This window comes from Nicotiana attenuata, unplaced genomic scaffold (genome assembly GCF_001879085.1).
Source record: "Nicotiana attenuata strain UT unplaced genomic scaffold, NIATTr2, whole genome shotgun sequence".
NCBI lineage: Eukaryota > Viridiplantae > Streptophyta > Magnoliopsida > Solanales > Solanaceae > Nicotiana > Nicotiana attenuata.
In genome coordinates, this window is record NW_017670365.1 from 318777 (window position 1) to 333557 (window position 14781).

General features: G+C 36.7%; 1 protein-coding gene across 1 annotated transcript; it reads left to right on the forward strand.

Moving 5' to 3' along the window:
• The first annotated feature begins 3258 nt into the window (after positions 1-3258).
• LOC109238423 (L-type lectin-domain containing receptor kinase VIII.1-like) lies at positions 3259-5782 on the forward strand. The gene has a single exon (XM_019404889.1). The coding sequence runs from the start codon at positions 3491-3493 to the stop codon at positions 5621-5623; it is 2133 nt and encodes a 710-aa protein (XP_019260434.1). The 5' UTR covers positions 3259-3490; the 3' UTR covers positions 5624-5782.
• Positions 5783-14781: the final 8999 nt, after the last annotated feature.

Sequence of the window (14781 nt, forward strand, 5' to 3'; positions counted from 1 at the left end):
TATATATTTAAATTAAGTTAGAACAAAAGTATCGCAGTAAAATAAAGACTGAAATTTAAATGAAGGAAAATCACAGAAAGGATAACAATACAGTACACAAAATAATAACACGGGATCTCCCGAGATACCATCTCGTAGTCCCAAACGTAAAATGTGCAGGTGGATCTCGGAATATCGTTCCATAGTCCCAAAGTAAATATTCAGGGGAATCTCCCGGGATACCGTCCCGTAGTCCCAAAGTAAATGTGCAGGGGGATCCGGAATACCGTTCCGTAGTCCCAAAGTATATATGCAGCTCAAATAATAACAATAGCAATTATAGCAGAGATCCTACAGTTTAGACTAAGTACAAATCAAGAGAAAAGTAGGAAAATTCACAAGGCATGCTGCACAGAGTTCAGGTAAGCATTTAAGACACGTAGACATGATATTCTAAGCTAAACAGGATAATTCCACATGCTAATAAAACTCAAATAAGAAGAAACAGGTTATTACTCAGTAAAAATTAGATTTTTCAACAAATAGCCCGTGTAGGTACTCGTCACTCACATATCAAAACAATACCAAATCCTAAGGGGAGCCCCCCCCTCCATCCCACAAAGTTAGGCAAGCCACTTACTTCGAATCAAGCTCAATCACTCGATAATAATGCCCTATCCACGAATATCCGACTCCGAACGGCCCAAATCTAGCCAAAATCAATTACATATCATAAATATAACTACAAGAAACTAATCTAGCTAATGAAATCAAAGCTAAGGCAAGAAATTGAAAAATCGCCCTAAAAAGTCTCCCTGGGTCCAAGTCTCGGAATCGGGTAAAAGTCACAAAATATGAACACCCATTCATTCACGAGTTCACTCATACAAAAATTACCCAAATCCGATACCAAAATCTCGATCAAAACCCCAAAATTTGGCCTAAGAACTTTTCTCAATTTCCCCCTAATTTTTCACCCCAAATTACTAATTTAATGATGAAATTAAAGTCATAATCATGGGGATTAACCAAAACTAGGTAAGAATCACTTACCCCAAACACCCACGTGAAAATCTCTCCAAAAATCACCTAATTCCGAGCTCTCAAGTCCAAATGGTGAAAAATGACATAAACCCTCGATTTTGAACTTTTCAATCTGCCCAAGTGTTCCCTTCTTCGTGAACGTGGAAGGACCCCCGCATTCGCGAAGCACAACTCGCTTTGGCCCAGAAATACTTCATCGCGAACGCAAAGACCACTCAGCTCAACCCTACGCGGACGCGGAACCAGCTTCGTGAACGCGTAGGCAAAAGGCCTGGGGACCCAATGGACCAACCTCCTCTACGCTAATGTGGTACCCTCTTCGCGAACGCGTAGACATATGACCTCAGAGCTTCGCGAACGCGGGACCAACATCGCGAACACGAAGCAGAAAAATTTCACCTGCCTCAGATCCTCTCGCGAACGCGGAACACCCCTCGCAAACCCGAAGAAGGAAACCAGCAACAGAAAACACCAGAAATCTGCTATCTTCCAAAGTCCAAAAATGATCCGTTAAGCATCCAAAACTCACCCGAGGCCTCCGGCACCTCAACCAAACATACCAACTAATCCTAAAACACCATACGAACTTATTCGAGCACTCAACATCAAACAACGCTAAAATCACGAATCACCCACCAATTCAAACTTAAAGAACTTGAAACTTCAAATTTCCACAACCGATACCAAAACCTATCAAACCACGTCCGATTGACCTCAAATTTGCGCACAAGTCATATTCAACATTATGGACCTACTCCAACTTCTGGAATCAGAATCCGACCCTGATATTAAAAAGTCCACTACCGGTCAAAATCTCCAAAAAAATCTACTTTAGCCATTTCAAGCCTAAATAAGCTACAGACCTCCAAAACACAATCCTGACACGCCCCTAAGTCCAAAATCACCCAACAGAGCTAACATAACCGACGAAACTCTATTTCGGAGTCGTCTTCACACAGCTCCAACTACGGCCAAAATCCTAAGGCTTAAACTTCCGTCTAGGGACTAAGTGTTCCAAAACGCTCCAAAAACCGAAAACGAAACCTCCCAGCAAGTCACATAAGCTGAAACAAATGCGGGGAATGCACTAAATAGGGGATCATGTCTATAACTCTCAAAACAACCGGCCGGGTCTTTACATTTAATTATATGAAAGGGCAAGATGAGAGGAAAAAATTAATAAGGTAATGACGCGACCACACTAAATTGGGCGTTCCATAAAGTGACACTTTTCGTCGTTACGTAACGACAGATTTAAGTAACAATCTAATGTAACAATATGATACAATACAACATGTAACAACCATCCAAAAAGCTGTAATTCTCTCATCTGAACACCTTTTAGGTATCGTTTGGTACCATATATAAGAATAGTATTAAACTGGGTGTGTTAATAATGCTAAAAGTTGTAATGTTGAGATTAGTTTTGTTGCGAGTATTTCTTATCGACTGTTTGGCTTGGTGTATAGGATTTGAAAGGACAATTATGTCTTTATATATGCTTATTTATGTATTTAAAATCATAGTATGGCTAATACCATGGTTTGTTATGTATAAAGGTAGTACAAAATAAGGTGTATAACTAATACGTGTATTAATTGTACATAAGTTAAAAAATATTACCAAACAATGAATTAATAGCACTAAAGTGTGTGTGTGTGTGTATATACCCTAATTCATCCTACCAAACGCTCTCTTAGGGGTCGTTTGGTGTGATGGATAAGCAAAAATAATCTTGAAATAAAAATTTAACACTTTCTTCTTCCCTGTTTGTTTACTAATCTTGGAATAAGTTACCCTAGAATTAAAAATAGTATCGGGATAACTTATACCTGTCAGAGGATGAAAATAATCCCAGGATAAGTTATCTAAGAATAAAGCAATAACATTGACAATCTCGGGATCAATACAACATACCAAACGGTCAATAAAAATAATAAATATATAATTAATACTAGCATAATTAATTTCAGTATAACTAATCCTAACCTAGCTAATTCCAGTATACTATGTCTTCAAACCAAACGGTCCTTAATGAACAAATTACTAAGTACTACCGATTACTACAACATGGGACCTCCATGTCTTAAACAAGGACATAAATATAAGCAGAAAAAAAGGTGTCTTTACAAAGAAAAATATTACCGTTATAGCAAACACGTGTCTCTCAACCGCTATCCTCTCTGTCTTTTTCACTCCTCTTCTTTGGATTCTCTTCTTTTTTCACATCCCCTTTTTACGTACTCCTCACTCTCCTCTGCATATTTTCCTACTTTCCATTCACTCTTTTTACTCTTTCTATGCCCAAATTATTATCTTCTCCTTAACTTCATCACCCTTTTTCTCACTCTTTTATTCTCAAAATCTTCACTTTTTCAGATAATTGATCTGCTTTCTCTAATGGGTCTTTCTTAATACTTACATTCAATCACAAATTATACGAAAGTTTGTGTTTTGATTTTATTTTATGGAGATTTACCCATTACTTATAGTAGTGTTCTGTTTCTTGGCTAGTAATGGGTTCAGCGTACTGTCTACTACTGAGTTTGATTTTGGTACTTTAGCTTTGAGCAGTTTAAAGCTATTAGGAGATGCTCATATGGGTAACAACAAAATCAAATTGACACGTGAGCTCGCCGTGCCAAATTCCGGTGCCGGAAAAGTTTTATATTCTAAGCCAGTAAGATTCCGGCAGCCGGGTCTTGATTTTCCGGCGAGTTTCTCTACGTTTTTCTCATTTTCTGTTACAAATCTGAATCCTTCATCGATCGGCGGTGGTTTAGCTTTTGTTATCACGCCGGATGATGAGTTGGTTGGAGACTCCGGTGGCTATTTGGGAATTATGGATGCAAAAGGGACCCAAAATGGTAATTTTGCTATTGAATTTGATACACTTATGGATGTTGAATTTAAAGATATTAATGGGAATCATGTGGGGTTGGATTTAAATTCAATGGTTTCAACTCAAGTTGGTGATCTTGATTCTGTTGGTGTTGATCTAAAAAGTGGTGATTTGGTAAATTCATGGGTTGAATATTCAGGTTCTAACAAAAAGCTGAATATTTTTGTTTCATATTCTAATTTAAAGCCCAAAGAACCATTTTTATCAGCTACTATTGATCTTTCTGAGTATGTAAATGATTTTATGTTTGTGGGGTTTTGTGGTTCAACACAAGGGAGTACTGAGATTCATAGTATTGAATGGTGGAGTTTCAGTTCATCATTTGATGTAAATCCAAAATCTCCGGCGGCGGCGCTGCCTCCTCCGCCGCCAACGGCTAGTTTGATGAATCCCACGGCGGATTCTGTTACATCGCCGCCGCCTTCGATGGCTCCTTTGCAGTCTAATGGTACCGTGAATTCAGAGCAAAAAAGTAGTAGTAGCAAATGCCATAACAGTTTTTGTAAACAAGGTGCTGGAGCTGTTGTTGGTGTTGTAACTGCTGGAGCGTTTGTTCTAGCTTTTGCTACATTGTTACTTGTTTGGCTGTACTCGAAAAAATTCAAGAATGTGAAGAATTCTGAAAATTTGGGGTCTGATATTATCAAAATGCCCAAGGAATTCAGCTATAAGGAGCTTAAAATTGCGACGAAAGGTTTTGATTCGACGAGGATAATCGGACATGGTGCATTTGGGACAGTTTATAAGGGGATTTTGTCTGAGACTGGTGATATTGTAGCAGTGAAAAGGTGTAGTCATAATGGACAAGGGAAAGCTGAGTTTTTATCTGAATTATCAATAATTGGAACACTTAGGCATAGAAATCTTGTTAGACTTCAAGGATGGTGTCATGAGAAAGGTGAAATTTTATTAGTTTATGATTTGATGCCAAATGGTAGTCTTGATAAGGTATTATTTGAGTCAAGAATGGTACTACCATGGCTACACAGGAGGAAAATTTTATTAGGTGTTGCTTCAGCCTTAGCATATTTACATCAAGAATGTGAAAATCAAGTTATTCATAGGGATATTAAGACTAGTAATATTATGTTGGATGAAGGGTTTAATGCAAGATTAGGTGATTTTGGATTAGCAAAACAAATTGAACATGATAAATCTCCTGATGCAACAGTAGCAGCAGGAACAATGGGATACTTAGCACCGGAATATTTGTTAACCGGTCGAGCAAGTGAAAAAACTGATGTTTTTAGCTATGGGGCAGTGGTTCTTGAAGTGGCAAGTGGGAGAAGGCCAATTGAGAAAGAAACAAATGGGGTTGGGAAAGTTGGATTGAATAGTAATTTGGTGGAATGGGTGTGGGGATTACATAAAGAAGGAAGGTTATTAGCAGCAGCTGATTCAAGATTGAATGGTGAGTTTGAGGAACAAGAAATGAGAAGGGTTTTGTTAGTTGGTTTGGCTTGTTCACACCCTGATCCTATGGCTAGACCAACAATGAGAGGTGTGGTTCAAATGTTAGTTGGTGAGGCTGAAGTTCCTATTGTCCCTAGAGCTAAGCCAACAATGAGTTTTAGCACATCTCATCTGCTAATGACATTGCAAGATAGTGTTTCTGACTTGAATGGTATGATCACACTTTCAACTTCTTCATCTGAAAATAGCTTCAATGGTGGTGGTGTGGGTATGGACCTAGTCTAGTTCAATATCAAGAAAAGGAGCTTGGAATACTTTTTGTCATCTTTTGTTTTCCCTTTTGTTCATAGATTCATTAATTTATTATTATATGTATGTAACAAATAAGCCTAACTTGTAGTATTATGTATGCCCATATTAATTAAAAAGGGGGTTTTTGTACTATTTCACTTTTTTTTTTTCCAGCTTTACAAATAGTTAGCGGTCAATGAAGTGAGGTGAAAATCATGAGGTTTCTGTTCAAAATCCAACGAAGACGAAAAAAATATTAGTAGACGATTTCTTTGCATCAATTCAAGCTTTGGTAGATAGAATTATTCGGTATCTGTGCTGATGAGAGATGAGGTTTCAGTTCAAAATCCAATGAAGATGAAAATATTAGTAAATAATTTCTTTCCGTCATTTCAAGCCTTGATCAACAGAATTATTCGATATTTGTATCGATGAAAGGTAACAAATATTCAGTAAAATTAGTGTGTAGGCAAGTTGGTCTAGATATCATAAGAATTTGTGTACAATAGTTTTACAAAAATCATTGGGAGTCACTTTTCTTGGTGTTGGTTGGGTGAGTTGTCTTTGGTAGAGGGATGACAAGTTGCTTTCAAGGGCAACTTCTATTGTCAAAAGCAGACACAAGAGTTTTGAGTAGAAGTTTGGTAAGGTATGAATATGAGGCTATGGCCTAGTAATAATGGACAAAACTCAAAAGAATACAGTAGAAGTTATAGTACTTCCTGAATAGTAGCCCCATGTGGACAATAAACAAACACTGAAATGGGATTTTGACATCTTCTTTTTCTTTTCTTATCATGGTTCCTATGCATAATATTTCAACTATTACTAGTAATTTCAATGCACCACCACACCTAACTTTTAAATTGGCTCCAATGGGTGATAATTAAAAAATGTGTTAAAGGCCTAGGAGCCAAAAATAGTGGTTTACTGAAGGACAATGATTTACTGCTACTATTATCTTTCGTTTCAAATAACTTTCAAATACCATTTTTACTTTAATTTATTTTATACTTTTTTTCGAAATTTTACAATTCTTATGTCCAAAACGCCCACAAATCTGTTCTACAAAGCAAAAGAAGATATTCTGTGTCAGAGATTAGAGGGTATACTGAACTATAGAGGAAATGATTCATCATTTAATTAATTATAGAAGAATTTAATTTATGTATGCTGACATTGTAAATAATTTTACACTTCCACAGTGTATTTTATCTATTTTAACAAGCCAACTTTATTTTTTAGATTTAAGATATATATATTTTGACAGTGTAAAGCATCATTACAGTGTCAGTGTGATTACACATGTTATAACAATGATATTTTACGCAAGTCTCATAGGTTATTGATCTCACATTTTATTTAGCTATACATGAAACTTTCTTTTATATATTTGATATTGTCGGTGCATAAAAATTAAACTCATTATAAAATAATTTGTGTGGAATATAAAATTAATTAAGACCAAGACTAAGGATAATTGTAATTATTAATGCAAGGAGGGGACCATGAGATAAAGAGCAATAATTACAACTTTGGTGGGATAGTGCTTTTTACGATTGACTTGAAGTTTTTTACTTTAGGAATCACCAATATACTTTGATTGAACGTAAGTTTAATATTGTTCAACGTATACAATCAAAATATAATCATATTCAACATGGCTGCAGCTGTTAAGTTTAGAATTTTACGTTGCTAAACTGAAAGGCATATTATTCAGTAACTTTCTGCACTATGTTCTAGCTTTTTGATCCCCAAAAGCATCTTCAAGGATAAGAACAATGAATGTTTTAGGTTAAAGCTCATATAAAGTGTGGTGATAAAACTTTGTTACGCTAAAGCACTAGATTGTATTGGAGCCCTGGAGCAACGGTATAGTAGTCTTTGTATGGCCTATAGGTCATCGATTTGAGCTGTGGAAATATCCGCTAATGCCTGCATTAAGGTAGGCAGTCTACGTCATACTTCTTGGGATGCGGCTCTTCCCTAGACCCTGTGTGAATACGGAATGCCTTATGCACCGGAGAGGGAGCTAAAGCACCGGTAGCAGAGCTAGAGTTTGATTACGGATCTTCAAACTCAATATCTTTGGTTCATACTCTGTAATCTGTATTTATCTTAATAAATTTGAATATGTAAGAATTAATAGTTTAAAATTTAATAACTTTAAAAAAGACTAGAAACCCGAACTCATAAATTTTAAATCCTGATTTCACATCTCTAAAGCACATATACAGTGGTGTAAAAAAATTCTTTTGGGAAGGAGTCCCCACTTGCTGTTGGATTTATATAGAGGTTTTGTTTTCTATATTTCTTCTTAATTTTGGTGAGAGTGACTTTTAACTAGTTAGTGCAGGCATGTAGACGGCGTTTATGTTAACCAAAAGAATTTAGAAGTAAATCAACAGAAACATTAGACTTTTCCTTTTGTTTTGTAATTTGTAATTGCAAATTTTAACAATAGGTCGTATGGAAACAGAGACCTGTTGCCTTAAAAAAAATTCAGCCTTTTCCTTTTTTTTTTCTCCTCAAAAGCAGGTTCTTTCTTTTTCCAACCAGAATTTTTTTAATTTTTAATAATAGGTCGCCTGTAAGGTGCAGATAAATTTTTAATTTTTTCTTAAAAAGCATATCTTTTATTTACAAAAATTCCAACTTTTAATATATATCACATGATTCAACTAATATTAAGACACTGTTATCAATTTATAATACAAAAGCATCACCAAACTGTGTTTGTGCCGTATCATTCACCTTGTAGATGAGCCATACACACTTACTTTTGTTCTCAACTTAATACTCAAAAGTTAAATTGAAAGTAATTTCTCAAGATTAATATTTTTTAATGACGCAAGTCTAACATCACAGTGTGGCTTGACACATGGTTGGATTTTGGCACTTCTCATTTTCTCGTGGACTGTTCAAATGTAGACAATTTTGTAGCTTTTTCTCCTACCTTGAACATGCATGTCCTACAATTTAGTGTCTTCATTCCAAAATGCTTGTCGTAGATTCCTTTGAAATGAGACACCACTAATTAATTTTCACTACCCAAAAGGGACGAGGTACCTTTTTTTGCTTTCTTATGAAGTCTTAACATCTCAGAAATGGAGATCATCTGAGATATGGCCGGATAATTTTTGATAAGCAAATACTTCAAGAAGTTCCACAACGTACTTTCATGGATATCAGATACATTCAAGGAAGTCCGCATCATCTTACGTTCGAGAAACACGTTGCTCCAGCCCTCGAAACACGGAGATAATCAGGAAAGAAGAATCAAAAGAGAAACAGAATTATACTCACAATTGATTTAAAAAATTACTTTATTCAAAAAAAAAAAACTTAACTATTTACCTCACTAAGGGAAAAAGATGTAACTCCCATATAATAATTAGACTATATAATTAAAACAAGAAAGTGAAAATATAAAAGAAATTATGAGAAGAAAGCTTGCACCTTACCATTATTCCTTGAATTAGCATCGAATTCAAGGTTTTAACTTTATGAATTTAATTTCATAGTTCTGTTATAATCCATTTGATTTATTGTGTTCAAGATCAAGTTTTTCGTTTGTATGCCACAAGTATTTTGTACTTATCACTGCAAAAATTCCTACTTACTGACTAAAAACCGACCAAATTAGGTGAAAATTTTCACATGCACACAAGTACCCGTGAGAACCTTGTTGGTGAAACAGGACATTGTAAAACTGAAAAGGTTCTGACCCTAAATGTGCACCTTCTCCCTTTCATTCTCTTGCTTTTTTTTCCCCTTTCTAATGGAAACTTATCAAATGCAAAATTTTAAGGTATAACTGTATGAGTCAAAATTAAATCAGAGAAATTCGATGTGCGGAGACAATTGTCATGAGTAACATGCGTATCGAATTAAACTGTCTAGCCGAGGTCGAGCAGTGATCAATAAGGCCGAGGTCGAGCATTGATCAATAAGGTCGGGGTCGAGCAGTGATCATCAACAAGGCCGAGGTCAAGCAGTACAGATACATATAACGACTAGTGTTGCTTTGGAATCTTCAAAGGGAATATTCTACCGAATATTATCCCTTATAAATAGGAAGATAGGACTTCTCTAAGGAAAAGGCAGACTCTCTATCTCTAGAAAAAATAAAAACACATCTCTCTAAAGAGATTAGATGATCTGTTATTTCACACTCCCCATCAGATCCGAAAAGAGTCCTAAGATTCTTGTATTTGTCTATCATTCATCTTTATCAAATGAATGAGGATCCGCCTCACTCAAGATTAGGTGAATCTTCTCCTTTATTTACATTTTATCGCCATTAATGTTATTTAATGCATGGTCTTTTTCATACTATTAGATCCAGCCATAACTACTGCCAATGTTTGTACTCAACTATATTTTTCTATTCATGTTATCCATCTCAGATCAAGAATTAATTATCCTTAACTAGGATTGATGTAACGACCCGGCCGGTCGTTTTTAGAAATTACGCCCCGATCCCCTATTAACTGCTTTCCCCAAGTTCATTTCTGCCATTTTGAATTGCCGGGATGGTTGGTTTTGAATTTCGGAGAGTTTTGAGACACTTAGTCCCTAAATGAGAGCTTAAGTGTTGGAAAGTTGACTGTAGTCCGAACAGTGTGAAGACGGCCTCGGAATGAAAATCCGATGGTTCCGTTAGCTCCGTTGGGTGATTTCGGGTTTAGGGGCGTGGTCGGATTGTGTTTTGGAGGTCCGTAGCTAATTTAGGCTTGAAATGCCGGAGGTTTGATTTTTGAAGTTTCCGATTCGATAGTGAGATTTTGATCCGAGGGTTGGAATGGAATTCCGAAAGTTGGAATAGCTTCATAGTGTTGAATGTGACGTGTGTGCAAAATTTCAGGTCATTCGGTCGAGATTTGATAGACTTTTGAACGAAAGCGTATTTTGAGAAATTTGGAGTTCTTAGGCTTGAATCCATGGTTAATTTGAGGTTTCGATGTTGTTTTAGGCGTTTTAAGGATTGGTACAAGTTTGGATAGTGGTATTAGACTTGTTGGTGCCTTTGGTTGAGGTCCCGGAGGCCTCGAGATGATTTCGGATGGTTGACGAGAAGTTTTGAGGTATATTACAGCTGCTGAACTTTGCTGCTTCTGGTATTTCCGCACCTGCGGGTTGGGGACCGCAGGTGCGATGCCGCACGTGCGGAAGAAGGGCCGCAGAAGCGGAAAGAGGGGAAGTCATCAGGAACCGCAGATGGGGTATATTTTTCCGCAGAAGCGGTACCACACCTGCGGGTGGGGAGCCGCAGATGCGGAAGCTGGGCGTTAAGTGATGGGTCGCAGGTGCGACCTTTGGTCCGCAAATGCGGGACCGCAGAAACGGTCCCAAGGCCGCAGATGCAGAAACTGCTGGGCAGAATGGTTTTAAAAAGGGGTTCCGCGACTTTGAAGTTTATTTTCAGCATTTTAATCGTTTTTGGAGCTCCTTGGAGGGGATTGAAGAGGGATTCGATGGGAATCACTTGGAGGTAAGATTCTTGGTCTTAAAACTCGTTTCTAATGTGAAATCTACCTTGTAAATCATGGAAACTAGGCCTAAAATGGAAGAATTAGAGCTTGGGATTTAAGAGACTTGAAATAAGAATTTGAAGGGTCATTTGGACTCCGATTCCAGTATTCTTGGTATGTATGAACTCGTGAGAGTGTGAGGATTTTGGAAATATAAAATTTCACCTGATTCCGAGACGTGGGCCCGAGGGGTGTTTTGGTAATTTTACCTAATTTCGCGTATTAGCTTAGAATTTAATTGTAGAATCAGTTACTTGAAGTGTTATTATGAACTCGTGAGAGTGTGAGGATTTTGAAAATAAAAATTTCACCTGATTCCGAGACGTGGGCCCGAGGGGTGTTTTGGTCATTTTACCTAATTTCGCGTATTAGCTTAGAATTTAATTGTAGAATCAGTTACTTGAAGTATTATTTACATTATGAAATTTAATTGAATAGATTCGGGCCATTTGGAGTCGGATACTCGTGGCAAGAACGTGGTTTCGGGTTGACATTTGAGCCGGTTCGAGGTAAGTGGCTTGTCTTGTGTGGGGGACCTTTCCCCTTAGGATTGATATTGTGATAATTGAAATGCCTTGTACGTGAGGTGACGAGCGCGTACTTGTTCTATTTGTTGAGAATCCATTTTTTTTTAATTAAAAATAGCCTTGAATTGTGTTCTTCCTTTTCTTGCTTACACTGTTTGAAAATTAAGCCTGCTGTTAGCCTAGAGAAGGATGTCTACTTGACTAAATTGCTCTATTTGCCTTAACTGCCTTATTTGTATTACGTGAAATATGCTAGGTTAGGATTACCTGCTTTACCTTGATATGAAATTGATTGAATTGAGTTCTTGTTGCTGCTGTGTATTTACTTTGGGGACTACAGGACGATATTCCGGGAGCTCCCCTGTATGTTTATTTTGGGACTACGAAATTGCATTCCAGGAGATCCCCCTGAACTTTTACATTGGAACTACGGGATTGCACCCGGTAGATTCCCGTGCATTTACGAGTTGGACTACGGGACTGCACCCGGGAGATCCATTGGATATGATATTTATATTTGGGGGCTACAGGACGGTATCCTGGGAGATCCCCGGTTGTTATTTTGGAGCTGAGTTGTATTCTCTTTCTGTGTTTTACTTGCCTCTGTAATAGTTGTTGCTGTCCTTCATAGCCTGTGTTACTTATTTACACTGCTTATTTCACACTGTTAAACCTTATTTCTTATTTAACCTCAGTAGGGCCCTGACCTTCCTCGTCACTACCCAACCGAGGTTAGGCTTGGCACTTACTGAGTACCACTGTGGTGTACTCATGCCCTTCCTTTGCATGTTTTTCATGTGCAGATCTAGGTACTTCGACTCAGTCCTACCACCCCTGAGGCGAGGCGACTGCTATAGCGACTTCGAGGTATATCTGCCGCGTCCGCAGACCGAGGAGTCTCTTTCTATTCTTGTTGTTTAGTAGTAGCCCTTCTGTATTTTCAGTTCTTGTTAGACAATCTGGAGTTAGAGCTATGTAGTACTTCTTAGCTTGTGATTCATGGGTTTCCGGGTCTTGGATTTATATGTTAGTTTTGAGAGTTAGATATGGTGTATGCCGAGCAGCACATTTAAACACCGTTTATTTCTTTATTTCCGTTTTAAATTATTTTACTTCCGCAAATTTTGGTTTCTTTTCCGCAATTTAGGCTTACGTAGTTGAAGAGACTGGGTGCCGTCACGATGGTTCATGGAGGGCGAACCGGGGTCGTGACAATTTACCCCCTATCTTCTTATTTACAAAAGGTCTCTTACTTTTTCGTCAAACAATAACTAGGAAAGAAGCATGAAATAATTTTCCGGAGAAATATGTGGCTATATAAATTAAGTATGTACAACCGATCTGGTCTAATAAAATTTAATTAAATAATATATAAAATAATTTTAGTCCAAATGCGCCCTAAGTGGTGGATCTTATAATCACCCAAAATAAATGTTTTAAAAGGTAGGGGCGTGAGGCGAGGCGTTTTACCTCTGACAAGGCGAGGCGTAAGCACTGAGACATGGAGCGTAAGTCCCACGGATCTTTAAATTTTACTAATTTTAAAATTTTTAACATAGTATAAAATAAAAATAATTATAAAAATTACACTAAAATCACAAAATTATAACAAATAATCTATTTAAAATATTTATAAAGTATAATTCAACTATGAATAATATGAAAAGTATGACATATATCATAATATGCAGATTAGCTGCAACGTCATTACAACTCAAACATCAGAAGTAATATATTCGATACGAAATATTATATGTATCTCTTAAGGAGTAATAAATCTTTAAAGAATTTCGATATTATAATTTGATATTTTTCTTAAAATACTCCTTTTATTTAATATGCTTTCTATTTGAAAGAGATTTAATATAAAAAGATAATTCACAATTTCAATATGATTCTCTAGCATCATTTATTTTTAAGTTTCAACAAGTTAATAAAGTGACACATAATTCACCATACAATACCATGATAACTAATTATTTGTAAATACTTACTACCTAATACTGAGCTATGAAATTAATAAGTATTGTATCTCATAAACGTGAAAAAAATAATATTTAAAAAAATAATTACAAAAAAATTATGGACTATTATATAGTAAAGACATAACAAAAGTTAATAAATAAATACTTTTTAAATGAAAGATTTATTTAAAATTAACTATCATATCAGTCTTAGTGGATAACATACAATAATTTTTATTTTAATTATGATATAAAATACTCTCAATTTAATGATTTATGATTAAGAAAAAAGTAATTTTGAATAGTCAACGATTTATTAAGAAAAATTGAGGATTTATAAGGTTAGTTACATACAATTGCATAAAGTTCTATTAGGTGAGCCCAGTATGCTGGGCATTGGGCGTGTCCGGGGCGTAAAGCCCGATGGCCGAGGCGTAAGTCTCACGGAACTAAGCCCCACACATAAGCCCAGAGGCGTTTTACGAGTGCTCCACCCCGGGGCAAGCCCCTAGCGAGTCCCAATTCTGCCATTTAAAACAGAGCCCACAATGAAGAAAAACTGATATAAATAAATAACAATGGTGGATCATATATAGAAGTCCCAGATCCAACAAGATTCGCTGCTTCTTGTTCGAAACGATGTACATATTTGAAAATGTCGATAACATCTTCATGAATATAGGCGACGGACTTCGAATCAGCAAAAAGTTTGTGGGCCCATCATAAATAATCTAATAAGCAGTGATCATCGCTTCGGCATGCCCGTTCCTTATTTTTAGAGTATTAGGGCAAAGACAAGAATTCAAGACGATTCCCAATTTTTCGTATGCTAGTGTCCATGCCATCTTCATGAGTTCGGGTGAAAGGGCACCGAATCACCTAAACTTTCGTGGGCCCATCAGAAACAACCAAATAAACAATAGTCATTACTTCCCCATGACTGTTCCTCGTTTTTTGGCGTTTTAAGGTCATAAAATAGGAATTCAGGAGGATTTTCGATTTTTTTGTATGCTAATGTCCATGCTATCTTCATGAATCCGGGCGATAGGATCCGAATCACCTAAAATTTTGTGGGCTTATCAGAAACGACCTAATAATCAATAGTAATTGCTTCGCCATGACTGTTC